The 20,321-nt window shown below is 39.7% G+C and overlaps 1 protein-coding gene across 1 annotated transcript in view; it reads left to right on the top strand.

The window, feature by feature from the left end:
• Positions 1 to 20,321, top strand: part of RELN (reelin) — a 516,519-nt gene that overhangs the window by 458,712 nt on the left and 37,486 nt on the right. Inside the window, exons 46-49 of the mRNA XM_058297120.2 lie at positions 1,090 to 1,258; positions 14,042 to 14,182; positions 15,341 to 15,518; positions 18,411 to 18,604. Coding sequence (XP_058153103.1) covers positions 1,090 to 1,258; positions 14,042 to 14,182; positions 15,341 to 15,518; positions 18,411 to 18,604 — 682 coding nt within the window. The remainder of the gene's footprint in view (positions 1 to 1,089; positions 1,259 to 14,041; positions 14,183 to 15,340; positions 15,519 to 18,410; positions 18,605 to 20,321) is intronic.

Raw genomic sequence — 20,321 nt, 5'->3', positions numbered from 1 at the left:
TTTGAAGCATCACTGGTAACCACAGTCTGTCCTTTATATTATAGTTTGCACTTTGCACTGCACAATTTTTATAGGTTTTGACAAAATTCACAACGACCTGTATCTGTCATTGCAATGTTACGCAGGACAATTCCAATGTCCCTAAAATGCCCCATGTTATACCTATTGTTCCCTCTCCCTCCCCTCAGAACTTCTGGTGACCACTGCCTTTATAGCAACGATACAAATTCTCCTCTCCTGGACTAATAAGGAATCTACTTAAGTGCACTTTCCCTCCTTTATGTTTGTTCATTCCTCAGTATTGAGGATTTGGGGATGGTGATGCCCACTTTGTTTCTGATAAGGAGCAGTTTAGAAAAATTTACTTCATGTTTCAGTTGATCATATCCCCGTAAAAGAAAAATCATTTGTATATGGATAAAAGTTAAAAATAGTAACTAATGTACAAAGGGAAAAATCAAACCAGGAAGCATTTCAAACTAAGAAATATAAATATGGGGGGGACCAAATGGACATTTGGTTGATTTTTTTTAAAATAAATTTCTCTCTCTCTTTTTTTTAAAGATTTATTTTTTATTTTTTACTCTCCCCTTTCCTGCCCCTCCCCGCCCCCCCCCTCCCCCACAGTTGTCTGCTCTCTGTGTCCATTCACTGTATGTTCTTCTGTGTTCGCTTGTATTCTCATCAGTGGCACCCGGAATCTGTGTCTCTTTTTTGCTGTGTCATCTTGTTGTGTCAGCTCTCCATGTGTGCAGTGCCATTCCTGGGCAGGCTGCACTTTTTTTGTGCTGGGCAGCTCTCCTTACAGGGCGCACTCCTTGTGCATGGGGCTCCCCTACTCAGGGGACACCCCTGCATGGCACAGCACTCCTTGCACACATCAGCACTGTGTGTGGGCCAGCTCATCACATGGGTCAAGGAGGCCCTGGGTTTGAACCTTGGACCTCCCATGTGGTAGGTGGACACCCTATCTGTTGAGCCAAATCTGCTTCCCTGGGTGAAATTAAAACCTATGAGAACATGATAGGTGATTATGATTCCTGGGTTGGAAGACACGTATTTACATCCAGAATAATGCTTCTGTTTCAGCTATTGAATTGGAATATTCAGTAGATCTTGGATTGTCATGGCACCCATTGGTAAGGGACTGTCTGCCTACGAATGTCGAATGCAGTCGTTACCATCTGCAGCGGATCCTGGTGTCAGATACTTTCAACAAATGGACCAGAATCACTCTGCCTCTCCCTCCTTACACCAGGTATGGATGAATTGTGCATGTGCTGAACCGAAATGTGATATAATTTAGTATGCCAGATTTAGCACCATGGAAAACCAGCCTTTGTGGTGACCTTTTACTGTTTTCCCCCAATCTAGGCCTTTATTTACTTTTAAGTTAGATATTTTTTAAATGGTTTATGCAAGGAAACAGTGGCTAGATCAGAGTTTCTCCAACTTAATTCAAGTATGCCCAGAGTAAATAGGCCCATCAGGTACAAAACAGTTTTAAGTGGAGTCTTTTTTCTCTCAGTCTATCAACTGTAAAAATGCCATAGTAAATGATGTCATATAAATGGAATTTAGTACTAAAATTAGTGTCCATTTTTGAAATTTTATGTTGAAAAGTATCTTGAAATCATCACCTTAAGCATTCTTTTATGTGGAAAAAAGTCATAAATGCTTCATTCATAGTGTCTATAAGAAATGATGGTGGTTTAATAAAATTGCCTGGTAAATGCTGGAAAAAAATATTAAATCTAAATTACCCTGTTTTTTTGCACTCCTGTTTTGAGGAAAGCGGAGAATTAACCTTGTCTGGTAAGACACTGTTATATGACTCTCTCTCTTTTGCCATCTAAAGTTGATGCTAATCACAGGGAACCTTTAAAATCTTGGTGAAAATTCCTTTTCCCTGGATAAAAATGGTGGTCAGTTTCTGCCATTAAGAAAGAAGCAAAGCAGCCACTGCCGAATGCGGCACAGGAGTTATAGTTTGAGCTCATTATTGTTCTGTCACCTCCCCTTGAATGAAGAATGAATAAAACTTCCTTGCAAACGACCATAAAATTCAACCATTCATCTACTTTTCTTGGGATAATCATAAACGGGATCGTTTCAGTTTCTAACAGCCTAGGGCTGCTACAATTGCGGGCTCAGAGGTGCGCGACTATATTAACTGTCAGCAGAGTTGCCAAGGTTAAATGAGATACGTGAGATTTTGTTGCTCATTAAAGGTATTGCCACACATGAATTATTAAGACGATCTTAATAAGTAAAATAGAAAAAAAAACTCCATTAAGGCAAGAATCCTTTAAGTCTTTATGAATTCTGTGAATTATTACCCAGCAACTTGATATCATTTTGCAAATGAGCATCATTCTAAGATTTACTCCAGCTAGTCATTATATACCCTTGAGTCTTTTACTCAAGAAAAGTAATTATTCCTCATCTGTTAATCTATCTTTTAATTGTTTCTTGCACATACCCGCAAGAATTTTGGCCCTTTCAAATGAAATTTGAAAAATCTGATGAGCCTCCATGCCTCCTTTTACTATGTTGAAAATATGCAGCTTGTTTATTATACGATCCTCAGAATTCCTACTCTAAATGGTCTTAAAGGTGACTGTCCTACAACCAAGCCCTTCGGCTCATTCTGAAAGAAACATACATGGATGGGGCCCAGGTCAACCCTCTTCTCACCATGCTCTGCCGTATGCCAGAGACCACAGGATCTCTTCCCCAAACATTTAGTCAACATATCTAGACTATGACTACTCCTATATCCAGTTACATTTTAAATATGGTGTTTTCTTGCTTTAAGTTAAACCTACTGCCTCATTCTCTGGAAATGTGTTTAAAATTCAATGGTTATGTTGTCCTTCAGGTCAGAATAGAGGATTTCGGTTTGTAGCTCATTGCTAGAAACAAACATGATTTGCTGACAGTTTAAAACCTTGTGCTAAATAGGGGTTAGGAACGATTGTGACAAAATGCCAGGTTCAGGCTTGTCCACTCACTCACGTGTCATATGACCACAAGGCTGGGAGGCCAGTATTGTTGGCACAAGGGCAGTGAGCCTTAACTGAGGTTGTTTGTCCACAAATTGACATCAAACCATTCACCAAACTGAAGTGGCCAGTCACCATCAGCAGTGATTATTCATTCATTTGGTCATTCATTAAGCAAGTATTTTTTATGTGTTCAATTGTGTGCTAGGCCTGTGTGAGATGCTGAACTGAGTCCTTGTCCTCAAAGAGCTTTTCTTTCAGTGTGAAAGAAAAATATTATCCAGAAATCATTGATAATCACCATTATGATGAGTGAAAAAGGACAGCTGCATGATTCAATGAGATTATATATCACAGGGAGATTTGACTTGGCAAAGAAAGTCAAGTAACTCTTACATGAGAAAGGATAATTGAAGTAAGACATGAAGGATGAGTAGGAGTTAAGTAGGTGAAAAGGAAGTGGAAGAGTGTTCCAGGCAAGGATAACAGCCTGTCCTGGGAAGAAAGCGGCATAATTGAAATACTGAAAGTATGGATCAGACCCACAGAGGAGTGAGGTGTGAGATGGTGTCAGACCATGGCAAGTACTATAGGTTACTTAAAGATTTGGGGATTTATTACATGAACATGGAGGAAATGTGGAGGGAACAAGGGTAGATGTAAGGAACTTCTTACAGAGGCAAGAAATGCTGGTAGTTTGGACTCAGGTCAGAGATGAAAAGTGGAGAGATTCAGGAGACATGAAGGCAGTAGAACTGACTGAGCTCCATAACGCAGTGGATGTGAGATGGTGAGGGAAAGAAACAGCACTGGACTGTGGTTTCTGAGATGCAAAACTGGATGGGTGCTTGTAGTTTTCCCTGGGAAGGGAACACTGAGACTAATTATAAGATATTTCACACTCTGCTCCAGACCTCGCTTCGTTAAAATGTAAATAAATTGGAGAAGATAGAATTGTAGTCTCTATTCTTTGTCATATGTATTGGTTAAGTTAGATCTTCCTGGAAGACAAACAATGAACGAAAAGCACTGAGGTATAGTGAGGACTCTGGCTTTTCAGTGCTGTGTGCTTTTAAGCAAGTCATTTGACATCTCTAAGTTTGTTTCCTCATCTGAAAAATGGAGATCCTTCTTACCATATATAAATAAAATGAATGTCCACAGAAACCTTGGGAACATTGTAAATATTTATAAAATTATAAATGAGCTAATCCCATAATCACACTTGTGAACCATAGTACAACTTATTACCAGAGTTCAACTTCAGTCAAAATAAGAAGTCTTTCTAAGTCACAGTTTAACTTAATGAGAAAGCCCATGATAATGGCAGGGCTCTGCCTTAAGTTCCTGTCCTGAAGGAGGTTACGATCTGTTTGGGGAAGACGAGGAGTATACCTGAGAAACACCCTGAAAACAATATAGACTGTATATAATTAAGAGCTTCACTGAGGAATGGGTTAGAAATGATGTGGGTGTTGAGAGATAGGAGAGTTCAAAAAGAGGGTCTCATGGAAGAGATAGACTCTGGCTGTAATGGAAGATAGGAATTAGGTGAGCAAAGGAATGAACATTCTCAATCAGAGGATGAGTATATAAACAAGGCAGGGACACATGGACATGAGCTGGGAAGACCTCAGGAGATGCTCGTTAATGCGGTGTGCTCGTATCTGAAATCTGTGGGAAGAATGTTGTTAGTAGAGTTGGGTTAGTTTATAGCAAGCATGGAAATGAAGGCAGAGAAGTTTGGACTTGTAGGAAAAATCAACTATGGTGGGTTTTCAGCTTAGAACGTTCTTCCAAGAAAAAAATTGGGAGAACAGAGAGTCTCAAATAAGAGAAGGTGTCAAGGGTGTTTTGAGATAATAACCCAGACGTGAAGTAACAAAGGCAGAGCTATGAGCTATCCATGAGCAACATGAGGAAAATGAGGTGGCTATTACAGGACATTTCAAAGGAAGTATCGATAAAACTCAGTAATGACTCCTCCCTCTCCATTCTACACATCAAGAGTTGACTCTAAAGTCTGATAGCTGGGAAAGTAGTTAGAAGTGGGCAAAGGGCTAAAGTTGATTCCAGGAGGGACAAGATGGCAAATTTAATTAATGATACTGAATTATATGGGATGGCTGGAAATCCAAATAGAAACATCCATTTGACAGTGGATGAAGATTTGAGCCCAGGGGAAGATAATATACTTAGAGGCATAAGCATAGAAGTGATGGGCAGTACCATAAAAACTGAATTGGCTCTCCAAAGGAGTGAATTTAAAAAGGAAAGAGAGGAACCCTAAATTTAAGAGCAGAATAAATGGAAATGACTAGCAAAGGAACCAAGAGGATTCTGTTAGAGAGGTAGAAGAAGAATCAGAATAGCATGGTTACAGAAGCCAAGTGAGAAAAGACAGGAGAGCAGGCCATCAGTGACAAGTGCTACAACCATAAAAAACAAATTTGTACGTCGTATTTACTGGCCTTTTCAATAAGGAGGTAAGCAGTGGCCTTCAAAGTAACAGTTTCAGTAAGGTACTGGAAATAAACAGCTTGTCTGGCCCCAGAGCCCAGGGGCGTAACCATTGTATGTCAGCATTGCATCTTTATCACTTGCCTGAGAAATAGGGTCCTAGGAGAAATGGGAAGGGAGGAAGGCTAAGAGTTCCTGAGAGACTGAAAAAGAAGATAGGAAGATGCCAAAATCACCTTCACAGACCCTGATCTCCATCTGCCTCCTCCTCCTTACTAACCCCAAACCTAAAAATAACTGGTGACTCAGGTGGCATGGGTTCTTGAAATGTCACCTGAGAATGAAGTGAGGCAATGGAAGGGCAGGTAACCCAACGCCACTGAGGAAAGGGGGAGGGGCTACCACTGGAGGGCTCAGGTGTGACTTGACTATTTTAAGTCACAGTTTGAAGATGATCCATTCCCTTCTTCTAACCCTAATGCCCCAGCTGATACCACTGTTTTTAAAGATTAACTACACCACTTTGGAAGCCAGGTAGTTTTAGCCACAGCATAGAAGCTACTTAATGTTTGCAGGAAGTTTCCGAAAAGAAGATAAGTATAAGAAAGGGCAGTAAGATTGTAGAAGGATTGGGATAATGGGAGGGGGTAGGGAAGGCTGTAACTTTTTGCAACCAAACAATTTTGCAAGGAGGAAATTTTCTAGCTACTATCACTGCCACCAGAGGAAAGTCTTATTCTAAGAAAACCTAATAACAGCATAATATTTACTGACTTCTTCATTGAGAAATATTCAAAAGAGCTCTAAGTTCATTTTTAAGGAGAAATTCTTTAAAATTTCCCTTGCATTCTTGATTAAACTCCATTATTACTTCCAACTTCACAGAATCTTTGAAAGACTTCTTGTGGGCATTCACGTTCTTGAACATCTTGTTAAAAAATTTTCCACTAAATCAAAGCATTGAATTTCTCTTACATATCCATCTTCTCATGCATCATTTTGATGCTTTGAAAAACACTGCTGTTACTTGACCCAATTTCTGCCGGTCTTTCAAGACTGCAAAAGATAAAATAGTTTTCTCTGGTACTTGCCATATTACTATTAGTTTTTCACATACTGAGTATGTTAAGAAGTTTTTGGCATTATGTTAAAACAAATTAACTCTATTTCCATTTCTACTACAACAGAGAATAAAATCTCTGGAAATTCTGCCTTCCTTTGAAGCTTTATCATTTGTCAATATTGTTGTCAAAGTTTTATCAGTGAATTTGAGATTTGGTTGTGCTTTGTACATATTGCTACATATGTTTATTAAGATTGTTTTCATAGGTAAATATAATTCTTTCTCCATTGAGAAGGTAGTTTGTAAATTATAGGAAATTTCGTTGTATTTGAAGGATGGTCCCATATGTGTTTGAAGCTCTTATTGGGCTCCCTCAAAACATGATTGTTTTTGTTATCATTACTAATTATGAGTAATTATCAGCAAAATTATTAGAACCTTATTTACATTAACAAAAAGAGACAGAGATTCTCCTTTATTTGTAAGCCTCAAATCAACATTTTATTGTGAGTTTGAAGGGACCACAGATTAGTTTGGCTCTCATTTATCTATTTCATTCAACTTTTTTAGGATGAAAAATCCAAGCATACAAAATTAGAATAATATTCCTCAACAATCAATCATTTATGACCTAATTTATTATCAATTCACTACCAACCTTGTCTCATCTATCTACCAACTCACTGTCCCCATCAGATTATTGTGAAACAAGTCCCAGGCATCATATCATTTCATCTATCAATATTTTCATAGATATCTCCAAAGAGAACCTTTTAAAAGCATAATTCAGTATCATTCTAACACCTAAAAAATTAATGATAATTTCTAATTATCATCGAATACATAGTGTTCAAATTTCCCTGTATATTTCATAAAATGAGTTTGTTTCAAGTTGGGATACAGATCACTATAATTGGTTGGCATGTCTTTTAAGTCTCCTTTAGCCCAGTTCTTCTTCCTGCCTTTTATGAGATGGGGATAAGACACAAGGAAGTTCATATGATTTTCCCCAAGGTCACTCAGTGGCTGGACGAGAATTGTTCCAAACAATCTATTTGTTGTCTCTCAAGGAAGAAAGTTCATGTGGGGTGGCTCATTTAAATTCTTCTATTGTTATCTCTGTAATATGCTTTATACCTAGAGTTGTCAGGAAGGATATCCATTAGCTTATGAGAACTTTATTACATTTGTTCCATTATATCCTCCAGTCCAGATACTTTCTCCTCTCATGCATTTATTCAGCCCTCAGGATATTACAAGAAATTTAGGAGAAAAGAAAACCAAATGACCATAAACATTCTTCCTTGGGCAGATTAACCAATGTTACCTAAAAAAACCATAACATCCCAGTGTCCTACAAATTCCCAATGTTAATTATAATCACCAAGAGAAAATTTACCTACTACAAGATGTGCGATTCCTTAGTTAAGCAACCTTCTCCCTGCTAGCTGCAAGATCTGTGATCTTCTAAGGTTTGCCCGCCATCCAGGACAACCATGGTTCTTCTGCCTCACACAAAGAAAGCAGGTTCACCTAGTGAATCCCAGCAGTGACAGTGGTGCTCTCAGCAGCACAACTTCAGTAAAAATATGCTTTACCAGGAGATACAGTTCTAGATTCAGCTCTATGACTAAGTGACTGCGTAACCTTCAACAAGTCCTTCTCCTTGGCTGGCAGTCCCCACCCCTGTGAAATGAGTGAATTGTGCAAGACAGTCTCTAAGAGTCACCCCCTCATTTCCACCACAATGTGTACTTTCCCTCTTGCTCCTAGCTCGGTGTCTTCTTTTTGAGGACCTGCCTCAGGGTGCCTCCTGTCAGATGACCCACCCTTTAGAGCACTTCACCCATACCTCTAGTGCCAGAGCTCCCAGCTCACTCTAGACCTTACTTTTCTCCAGCTCTTTTCTGTTGGCCATTGGCTGTGACCATGTGTCCAAATGAGCGGGCACATGCTTTTTCCCAACTCTGGGGTTTTTCTAGCCTTTCTTGGAGGACTCTTGTCCTAGGAGCCACAGGCCACCTCAATTAGCTTAATGAAAGGATCTACAACTCATCTTACAGCCTAACAACATGAACACCAGAACAGAATCTCTAACAGCCACTCTGGACAATACTAACAGGAAATGTCAAAGTGCTAACTGAAAGTTATGGGGAAATATTTTCTCTTTGATGTCCCTAAATATTGCACTAGAAAGATTCATCCTGGGCAAGGCTGTTAAGCCATCAACAGCTATGGAGTGTGCTCCTGATTTAGGGATGCTCTGCTTTACTGACACCTGGGCTGGAACCTAAAGGTGTACCAAAGATATGGTCATCACTGCCTTTATATGTTCACCTTCTCATATGCAAGGCTGAGCCTGCCACGCTTATTTCACAGGGGCTGCCTCTTCCCCCTCCTCAAGCCCTCGCAGGGCACCGCAGCACACGGGCAGGCTCGCCTGGACTTAGTTCCACAAACAAATTAGGCCCATATGACTCCCTTTCTACCTACTCCTGTAAATAAGAGACTTACAGTGAAGGTGTGATTAGTATTCCTGAGGAAGAGTTGCATTTTGAACAATGGCCTTCTGTAGCTAATTTTCTTTAACTTTTTAAAGTAGCTTTATTGAGATACAATCCACCTAGCATAAAATTTACCCGTTTAAAGTGTACAATTCAGTGTGTTTTTAGTCATTTAAAACACTCACAGTGTTGTGCAACCATCACCACAATCTAATGTTAGAACGTTTTATCCCTTTACCTGTTAGCAGCCCTTTCCAATCCCCTGCCCCAGCCCTAGGCAATCGCGAACCTACTCTCTGTATTTGCCTATTCTGAATACTTCATATAAACAGAATTGCACAATGTATGTTTGTTTGGTGACTGTCTTCTCTCATTTAGCATCAAGGGTCATCCATATTGTATATTGTTTCAGAACTTCATTCCTCTTTATTGCTGAATAATATTCCATTGTGTGAATATACCACATATTATTTATGCTTTCTTCAATTGATAGACACTTAGGTTCTCTTCGCTTTTTCGCCATTATGAATGATGTTGTATGACATTAGTGTACCAGTTTTTCTGTGGAAGTATGTTTTCATTTCTCTTGGGTATATACCTAGGAATGGAATTTCTGGGTCATAGGGTTACTCTGGGTTTACCATTTTAAGAAATTGACCACCTGTTTTCCAAAGCCACTGTACCATTCTGCAGTCCCACAAAGTATAAGGTTTTTGATTTCTCCACATCCTCACCAATACTTGTTATTGTCTAGCTTTTTTATTACAGGCATCCTAGTGGGTGTGGAGTTGTATTCAGTGGTTTGGGTTCACATTTCTGTAATGACTAATGATATTGAGCATATTTTCATGTGGTTACGTGTATATCTTCTTTGGAGAATTTTCGACTTTTGCCTAACAGAGAAATATACATGAGTAAATATAAAAAGAGGATTTTGGCTAGCAGTGCAAATTTAGGGCACATTTTGAAGTGGGCCCAATATTGCACTCAACCACTGAGAGCCAGATGCTTCAGCTATGAGATTGACTTCCAGGACTCAAGAGAAATACACGTGTGTACGTATAGCAGGAATACATAAAGCCTTACAGATGTAAACAGCTGTTCATATTTTAGGGGTAAGGGTAGGAGTAAGATTATTTCATAAAGGTTGAGGTAGAGTTTTAAAATATTGCCTGAATGAAAATACAAAGAGTAATAATGAACCAAGATATCCTTGCCTTTTCTCAGTTTTGTTAATGAATCGTTATATGACTAGGTCACTGGGTCTCAATTTCTTCATTGATAGAGCAGGAGGGTTGTACTACATTTTCTAGCCCTACATATTGTACGTATTTCTTTGAGGTTAAAGGAAATAGTAGGGAAGAGTAAAAATGTTTTCTGAAAATTATGTCTGGCTCCACTCAAAAGGCTTTCTCTCCTGATGATGCTTGACAATACAAGGACTGCATATTTAGACAGGATCATCCTGAAGAGAAGAGCAGAAACAGAGACTCAGAGGGGAGCGGATGTAGCTCACGAAGTTGAGCACCTGCTTTCTATATACGAGGCCCTGGGTTCAATCTCTGGTACCAAAAAACAAAGACTCGGAAATGTCTATCGAAAGCTATTAGAGGTATGGAGGCACCCTGAGGAAAAGTACCAGGGAGGACAGTGGTGGGAACCATCTTATTGGCAATAATGTTCTTAAGTGCTGAGCACTGGGTATTTATTTATTAAGCAACACTTAGGTAGCACTTACTATGTGCTCTAGATGTAGAAGAAACAGTATAAATTCAGGAGAGAAGCAAGGGGAGCAATTTGAACATCGTGGAAAAGGGAGGACTCGCTCTGGGCCCATCTTCCCAATGCCACCTCCCACCTCCAACTCCAAGAAGCGGCAGCTGGTGGTAGCTGTCCTAGGAAGGAAGCTTCAGGGTGAATGATGACACTTGCTGGGAGACCTCACCAAGGCACTACTAAGGTCTTGCAAAACACGAACTAATTAATTTTTACAACACCCTCGTGAGGCGGGAAGCAACGTTCTAGTTTTACAGACTGGGAAATGTCAGCACATAAATATGAAGCGACTTGGCCGCTTTACACAGTGAAGCTGCAACAGAGCCAGGAATAAAAAGTTCTAGCAATTCTACTTGCAGACTTTCCTTTTTAACTTATATTCCAATTCTTTCCCTTAGTGAAAGTATTTCCTTTCCTTATAAATTCATATTTGATAGTATATATTTCCCTGTTTTATTTATTTTTGAGGATATAAAATCATCACACTTGAGATGGTACCTTAGAAATAGTCTCATTTAACCCCTTATTAATATATGTTAAGTTGCTCACCATGGACAGAGAATTTACTAGTGCCAGGGGACAGATTAGAGCCCTCATTTATCTTGGTCCCTGGTGTCCAACTTCTTTTTTAGTACATTCTATACATGGTCTCCCACTGTGTCCTTTTCTGTGTAATATGCCTCAGAGTCATACAAACAAAATGTCAGAGTTGAGTCCCCATTAAGGCTGTCAACCCCAATAATCCATCTGGTTCTTAAGTCTCCTGTACAGTCACTTTGTCAAGTGGGTGCCAAGACTTGTGATTAAACACAACCAGTGATCAGAAAGGCACCACCTGCTAGACAGTGCCCACGGCTTCCCAGCCCCTAGGAAGTTCTCTTTGCTCTTCACCCATCAAATCACTATCCCCTCCACAGCTGCCCTCCAGCCCCTTGCCCACCTGCCTTAAAAGATGTCCCTTATTTGACTCTTCCTGAACACCTTTATTGTTATGAATGTAATATTCTTCCAGTAAATTTTTGTGAAGTCCCAGCTATAGGTGTCACCGACAATAAAATGACAAATGAAGATAATCTAACCAAGGAAACTAACTTAAAAATAGATACTTTTAATACAAGGTAATGAGGGCTTCAGTGGAACATTTTTAAGATATTAGGAGGAAAAGGACATTTTATTACTATAGGTACTGAGGATATAAAACAATATGAGATATTCCCTGTGCTTCAGAAGTTTATACTCTAAAAGAAAGAATATATATACAAATGTTGTGTGTATATATATATATATATATATATATACACAACATTAGGTTTTCAGAATCCAAGTAGTGATGTGCTGTGGCAATATAGTGTTTGGCAATGTTATTTATAAGATGTTGCTGTATATAAATAGGCAGAGCTATTAAGAAATGTAGTCATTAAAAATGAACTCATCAGCAGGGCCACTGAGTTACACAACTCCAGGGCCTTCTTCACGTGACTTACTGTGAGAATGGTGGCCCCTGGAGAGCAACCTCCTGGCCGCATGCAGCACCCGTGAAGAGCTGAGCACTCTGCACTGAGAGTGCAGTGTCTGACAGAAAGGAATTAACCCCAACCCCTTGTAACTTACTCGACCAGAGACAGACATTTAACAAGTAAGTATGCAAGTAAGTGTAGGATTGCAGTAAATACAATAAAAGAAGGGGGAAAAAAAAAAGTGTTTGCTATGAGAGAAAATAACATGGTAAAAAATCATTTTAAAAGGGGTCAGGAAGAAAATATCTCTGTGAGGACCAAATGTTTCAGCTGAGACCTGAAGGACACACAGAGAGGGGAAGAAGGGGTAGGCAGAAGGTGGGGGCATTTGATGTGCTTAGGGAACAGAGAGAAGGAGCAGTGCCTTGGAGGGGAGAGACCTGGATGAGAGAGGAAAAGACAGGGCCCAGCTCTTGCAGAGCCTCACGGGCCGCAGCAAGGGTTTGGGGTTTGGGGTTTAGGTGCCATTGAAATCGATAGATCAGTATTAAGAGAGGATTACTCTCAGTGGAATATATGGGAGCGGTGTAGAAAGAAGTGTTCTGGAAAAACCAGTTAATGCACAGAAGCTCAGTAAACATTTCTTGAACTGAACTATTTATTTTCACAGTGAAAATTCTCATTCTACTCATAACCAATTGATTTTCCCTATTTTCTAAACTTTATCAATAATATTAGTTAAAAAATACAAAGTCCTTACTGTTGTATGGTCTTTTGCCCTGTCTAGAAGAGATATTCTTTAGTCATTTGGTTAATGGGTCTCTTAATGACAAATGTGTATGATTCAGGAAACACACTTGCTTTGGTTAATTATTTCCTTACAAGTCTTAATTTTTAACTCCTATGAACCTCATGGCATTGTTTGGGTTTTACTGCCATCTAGTGCCTCTGAAAATATGTTTATTTGTCTTTCTGAAAAAGACATTTCCCCTTAATTGTGCGATCTATAGAGTGTGTGCACATATATATATGAGCAAACATATTTCTGCTTCTGGAATGTAAGCTGCTCTTGGTTTTACTCGTATTACTTTTAAATCAATATAAAGTAAGTCTGGACTTGTTTATTGCCCTCTCTCTTTCCTCTGTCCAATTATCTAGGGTTTCACTGATCCCAGTTTTCTGGGGTTCATTGACAATTAGACCGTCTCTTACAGCTTTCATTACTTTTACAGCTTTCAATCCTCAGAATTACTCTGGACAGCAGGGTGAGGTAGAACAGCTTACCCACTGTACAAAGGTGCCTGGCCTTGGGGAGCAGGTGGGGGCTGAAATCTAACCCTTATCCTTCTTCCCAAGTCAAATGCCCAAGGATGACATCTGCTCAAGGACAGGCTCCTTTTCTTCATTTGCATGTACAAGTCAGCAACAGCTCTGGTATCTCTCTGCAAATGTTCGTTCACAAATTTTCAGATTTATTGATCCACTAGGGCTTCTGTTTCAAATGTTAGTTTCAGATTCTGTTTCAGTCTGCTTGTACAAGGTTCTGAAAAATCACTGGACCAGAATATATTATCAAGCTATTGCAGTTCGGTTTGCCTTGGTTTTGTGAAGCAAAATTCTGCTTCAAACAGTGCAGTAATGGAGTTCACCTTTCTAGGATGTGAGCAGGAATGTGTGTGCATTTGCGAGTGTCGTGCGTCTCCCTGCACTTGTTCACTCACACCAGAACATTTTTTTTTCCACTGTGTCCTTTATTATAACTCTTCTCCTTCAAAGGTCCCAAGCCACTCGTTTCCGTTGGCATCAACCAGCTCCTTTTGACAAGCAGCAGACATGGGCAATAGATAATGTCTATATTGGGGACGGCTGCATAGATATGTGCAGTGGCCATGGGAGGTGCATCCAAGGAAACTGCATGTAAGTCGTTTTTTCCTTCCTTCTGTGGAAAGCTCCTGATTCATATTCCAGCCAAGAGACTTTCCTGAAACTGGCTTTGAATCACTCCCAAGCTACCTTAGGTTATACATTTCTTCCTGAAATAAGATATTGCTTTCACTGCAGACTTGATGGATATTATATCTTCATTCTTGCTAAGAGATTAGGCACTGAACAATAGCTATCTTGTCAGGAGAAGGCTGAATCATAATTGACTATATTTTATTTCCTTCTGTGTTTCTGTGATCCACTTGAGCCTTGAAAAAGATATTAGAAGAGGTTCAGGAGTTCAGTATGTTCTGACCGAAAACAATACATCATAAGCATTTTCTCAGTTAGGTCTGAATATATGTAACGAGATCCATTACTCCTGATTTTAATTGATATTCCAATGTTGTTTTCATTAGACAGTCTATAAATGCCTGGTCTATTAACGAGGTGTATTTGATGGAGAAGCTTAGTGTGTAAATCTTAGCCCTAGCATCTTTGAAAAGAAACTTCTGTGTTTTATTTCCAGAGATTATGCTGTTTGGTGGGGTGGTATAAATGAAGATATTGATGGCGAATTCGTGGTCCCTTAGCCACAAGGCTCTGCATACCTGGGTAGACTCTCCTTTGATTTCTGAGTCCAACTAATATCCAGAATGACCCCTGAGACCCTGGAGCTACCCAGTCCTCTAATGCCTCTTCCCTTCCACCCTGAAGTACGGCCTTTGGATAGATGTTGTTCAAAGTATTTTTCTGCAATTTAGAACATGGCCTCTTGGATTCCTAATTCCCCAAAGCCTCTGTTAGAAAGAACAATCACATGAATTATTAGGTCCTACCAGTTAAGTTTGGCAGCTGCAATTGTTTTTCAGCCAGACAGAGCCAGTAGAGAGAGAGCTTTAGTAACTTCTTTGAAGGTGCTTCTTTCTCCCCATCTAAAAGCCCAAGTCACTTCTTTTTACATAGTTAATTCAGCCATTTTCCAGCCTACAGGACTGTTAAGGAGAGCAAGTGAATTCTGGCAAGCTCTGTGAAGATAACTAACCTTTCATCATTGTGGACTAGGAGAAGACTTGGCTTCGCTAATTTGGGAACACACTTGTGGTGGCTTTGTTTTATGTTGACTTTTCCTTTTTCTTTCTCCACACCCAGCTGTGATGAGCAGTGGGGTGGCCTGTACTGCGATGAGCCAGAAACCTCCCTTCCAACCCAGCTCAAAGACAACTTCAATAGAGCTCCATCTAACCAGAACTGGCTAACTGTGAACGGAGGGAAATTGAGTACCGTGTGTGGGGCTGTGGCTTCGGGAATGGCTCTCCATTTCAGTGGGGTGAGTGTTTGCTGCTGGTTATTTATTTTACTATTCACTATCCTCTAAGTTCCCCCCAACAGTAGAGCCTCTTTTGAAGTTTAATTGGCAAATCAAAATGTAGAGTTAGTCACCCTAAATATACAACTCTGATCTGAACTTGCAGCTTTATACAAATCAGGAAATACTAATGATTCCCAATATTTTTCAGTCACAAATCAGTTGAAGCATTTTAATTATGCAGGGTAGTGTCAGTACAAGGCATATTTAAGTACACATTTTAAAAAAGGATTTAAATGAATTTCCATCCTGGGAGAAAACACTTGTAAAATGTTCTATTTGGATTATTCTTTAACTGAAAACTCTTGAACTTGCAACAGACTTGGAATTTAAGGACCAAAAATATGGAAAGTAGCTTCCATTGTGTCTGAAGTTTTTAACAATTCATCTTTTCTATAAGTTATCAAAAAAGGATAATTGGTAGTCGGAGTTGGCCCAGTGGTTAGGGCGTCCGCGTACCACATGGGAGGTCCGCGGTTCAAACCCCGGGCCTCCTTGACCCGTGTGGAGCTGGCCCACATGCAGTGCTGGTGCGCACAAGGAGTGCCCTGCCACGCAGGGGTGTCCCCGCGTAGGGAAGCCCCACATGCAAGGAGTGCGCCCCATGAGGAGAGCCACCCAGCGCGAAAGAACGTGCAGCCTGCCCAGGAATGGCGCCGCCCACACGGAGAGCTGACACAACAAGATGACGCAACAAAAAGAAACACAGATTCCCGTGCCGCTGACAGCAACAGAAGCGGACAAAGAAGATGCAGCAAATAGACACAGAGAACAGACAACCAGGGCGGGGGTAGGGAGGAAGGGGAGAAAAATAAATAAATAAATCTTTAAAAAAAAATTACTAGACATTTGTATATATAACAGTTTATTTTGTGAATGACAACAGTGATGTTGGAAACTTTTTTTTGAAGAATTGTAAAACTTCTAATTTTGCTGGCAAAGTTGATTTTGTTTAAAAACAGAATTTTATTATACCATGATTAGATGCTCTTCATAGGCAAAGTAATTTAAAAGATAATAATAAATTCATTGTCAGCTCTTTCTTTCCCCACCTCAGAGCTTACCTTTATGCTAATAAAGTAGATTATTTATATTCAATATTTTATCCCAAGAGGACATAGTAGCATGTAGGTTTTTTGTAATCATCAACACTGACTAAGAATGCAGTTGGAACTCTTAAGTGATTTGTTAAAATCCTATGGCCAGGGAGCAGATGTGGCTCAAGCAGTTGAGTGCCCATCTCCCACATAGAAGGTCCCCGGTTCTCTGTGCCTCCTAAGGGAAAAAAACAACAACAACAAGCAAAACGAGCCAAAAAACAACACATAAACAATGAGCAAATACACAAGGGAGCCTTCTTGGCTGGGGCGGAGAGGAGGCCGATGGCCTAGTTTTCCTCATAGGTTCAACAGAGAAGTATCTACCTACCAACATTAATGAATTAATATAACTAGAATTGAAATGTGCTATAAAAGTTGAAGTAAAGGTTCCCTGGTGTGGTGGTTGACCATCTTCACCTGCCTGTTAGCTGGCCTGGGTAAGTCCAATGAACCAGAGAGTAGTTGTTGCAACTCTGCTGAAGCTCAGGGCCCAGCTGGCACATAGACAGTCCAGAGATTCAAGTCTCCTAAGCATACACCAACCCCAGTGCCAACCACAGGTTCAGAAAAAGTGACAGAAGAGGCATGTGTAGAGAGGCCAGATCTGAGTCCCACTCCATCACAGCTGCAAGCAGGAGAATTCCATCCATCAGCCATGTGAGATCTAAGCCCCCTCTCAATTTAGAGGTAGAGTAGACATCGCCATCCCAGGATCCTCAGGATGGAGGAATAAAATATGGATTGGAGTAGACTTACTGGTATTCTACTATAGAATTATTGTGACTTTAGCAATGGAAGAAATTATATCATTGATGTGGAGACAGTCACCATGGGAGTTGCTGAAGGCAGGAAGAGGGAAAAGGAGGTGTGATGTGGGGGCATTTTCAGGACTTCAGTTGTCCTCAATGATATTGCAGGGACAGATGCAGGACATTATATATCCTGCCATAGCCCACCATGTGGACTGGGAGAGAATGTAAGCTACAACATAAACTATAATCCATGCTGTGTAGCGATTTCCAAAATGTACTCATTAAATGCAGTGAATGTACCACACTAATGAAAGAAGTTGTTGATGTGGGAGGAGTGGGTGGTGTGGGGAGTGGGATATATGGGAACCTCTTATATTTTTTAAAGTAACATTTTGTGTGATTTATGTGTCTTTAAAAATGTATATAATTATTATTTTTTTAAAGTTTTTAAGTTTAAGTAAAAGAAGCAGATGTAGCTCAGTAGTTGAGTGCCTGCCTTCCATGTGTGAGATCCCAGATTCAATACCCAGTACCTCCTTAAAAATAAAAAAGTTAAGTAAAAAGCATTACAACTACTATCTGTAATTATAGTTTAAATTATATGAAATTTTCAGAGGTAGTCATTTTTAAAGTTCATATTAAAATGGTGATCTCAACATTCCCTTAATAGTTGATACTTTTTAAAAATCTAATAAATGTACAGAAGAAACTGGAAATAGTTTGATAAAAATGTAGAACAGTTGTTCTAGTTTCAGCTTTCATCTTGCTTATGAAAACTAAAAGAAAATCACCTTAGAATATATTGTCCTCTGATAGTAAGTCTTTAAAACTGAAATTTCAAAGTTCAAATTTTGCTGGGTACTAGTATAATAAGAGAGAGAAGAAAATCAGTGCTACAATACCTTGTGACATGTGTTACAAAAGAAATATATAGAAGAGAAAAGCCAGAGAAAACTTAATTCCTTGTCATTATTTTTTTACATTCTGCTTTTTTTCCTTAGGGTTGTAGTCGATTGTTAGTCACAGTGGATCTAAACCTCACTAATGCCGAGTTTATCCAATTTTACTTCATGTATGGATGCCTGATTACACCAAACAACCGTAACCAAGGTGTTCTCTTAGAATATTCTGTCAATGGAGGAATTACCTGGATCCTGCTAATGGAGATTTTCTATGACCAGTACAGTAAACCTGGGTTTGTATTCTATTTTCTCCTAATAATTAGAATATTCAGCAATGAGGTTCAGTAAGACCTGCCAGTAATCAATCTCAGGAGCCACAGTTACTCTTCTTCATCGGTAGGGTACCTCTGGGACTGATAGGAAGATCAGACTGGTTGGGGTTTTTATCTTAAGAACTCATTTTTGAATCCCAGAATAAGATAAAGTAAGCTATCACAGTGCTTATAATGAACAGACCTAGTGCAAAAACCCATATAAATTAATGATTACAAGTTCATTTAGTTCAGCATTTTGGGCAAAAAGACAATCAATCTGACCAACTGGAAAAGTTAGGCTGTTGAAAAGAAAAAAGACATATTGATTAAAAAAGGAGGAGAAGGAAGGGGAAGAAGAGGATAAAACAAAAAGACTGAGAAAAGAGAAGAGAAAGGGGAAAGGAGAAAGCTCGAGAGGGGAACAGAGAGGAGGGGAAGAACAGGGGAAGGGCAGCCTTCATTTCCCATGGCTAGGCTACCGTACCGTATAGCAACTCGCCTGCCCTCTTCTCTCTCTCTGTCTATAACTAAATCCTCTCTTTTAAGGATACCGGTTATATTGAACTAGAGTCCACTCTAATCCAGTTTGACCTCATCTTAACTAAAAACTTCAAATATCTTATTTCCAAATAAGACCAGGAGTTAGGACTTGAACATGTCTACTTGCAGGTATGGTTTAAGGAATGCTAAGCAGAAAGATTATTTTCACCTTCTAACACTAAGTACATAAGAGCAAGAGGGAAAAAAAGCGCTAGTATTTGTAAAACATTATTGTTGTAGCCTCCGTTTAGTATGTATAAAATGGCTTTGTAAATGTATTTAAGTGACTTTGCAATCATTTAGCAATTGTTAACCTTGACCAAGAGAAGAATATAGACAACTCAGGAAGTGGATTTGGCTCAATGGATAGAGCGTCCGCTTACCACATGGGAGGTCCAGGGTTCAAACCCAGGGCCTCCTGACCTGTGTGGTGAGCTGGCCCATGCGCAGTGCTGATGTGTGCAAGGAGTGCCGTGCCACACAGGGGTGTCCCCCGCATAGGGGAGCCCCACACACAAGGAGTGAGCCCCAAAAGGAGAGCTGCCCAGTGCAAATATATATATATATATATATAGACAACTCAGTGACTTCATGTGTAACAGGAATTCCTTCAAGGCTATGGTATATTTTCAAACCAATCAAATTATTTTAAAATCTTAGTTCCTTGAGATTGTCTTCAAAACAATCCAATCAAGAGTGATGTGCAGAGACACAGTATCAGCATTGGTCTTGCAAATACCACATTAGTGCAATACTATTAGCACAGATAGGTGTTTAATAAAATATAAATGTACATATGTAGCTCCCCTGTAAATCTGTTCCAAGGCTCTTGAAACTTCTGCAAATTTAGCATCTCCTTAGTGGAACATGGCTATGCTGTGAAGATATTCTTCAGACCAAGCAATTTCGAATGGTAATGCCCATTTACAAGGTCGATTCACATTTTACAACTCTATAATACGATGATTCAGATTTTAATTTTCTGACTTCTTCCCCAAATTGAACATAACTTTTTTCCATGTGCACAATTCAATCCATAATAGGAGAGAAGGAAAGAAGAAGGGAGGGGAAGGGATGGGAGGGGAGTGGAAGGGAGGAGCTCAATCAAGTAATGCCTGGCTCACCTTAGTACATGTTGAGCCAGTTAAAGGCTAGA

Source organism: Dasypus novemcinctus, chromosome 5, assembly GCF_030445035.2.
Source record: "Dasypus novemcinctus isolate mDasNov1 chromosome 5, mDasNov1.1.hap2, whole genome shotgun sequence".
Lineage (NCBI taxonomy): Eukaryota > Metazoa > Chordata > Mammalia > Cingulata > Dasypodidae > Dasypus > Dasypus novemcinctus.
Note: the sequence above shows the minus strand (reverse complement) of the source record. Positions and strands in the feature narration are given on the sequence as shown.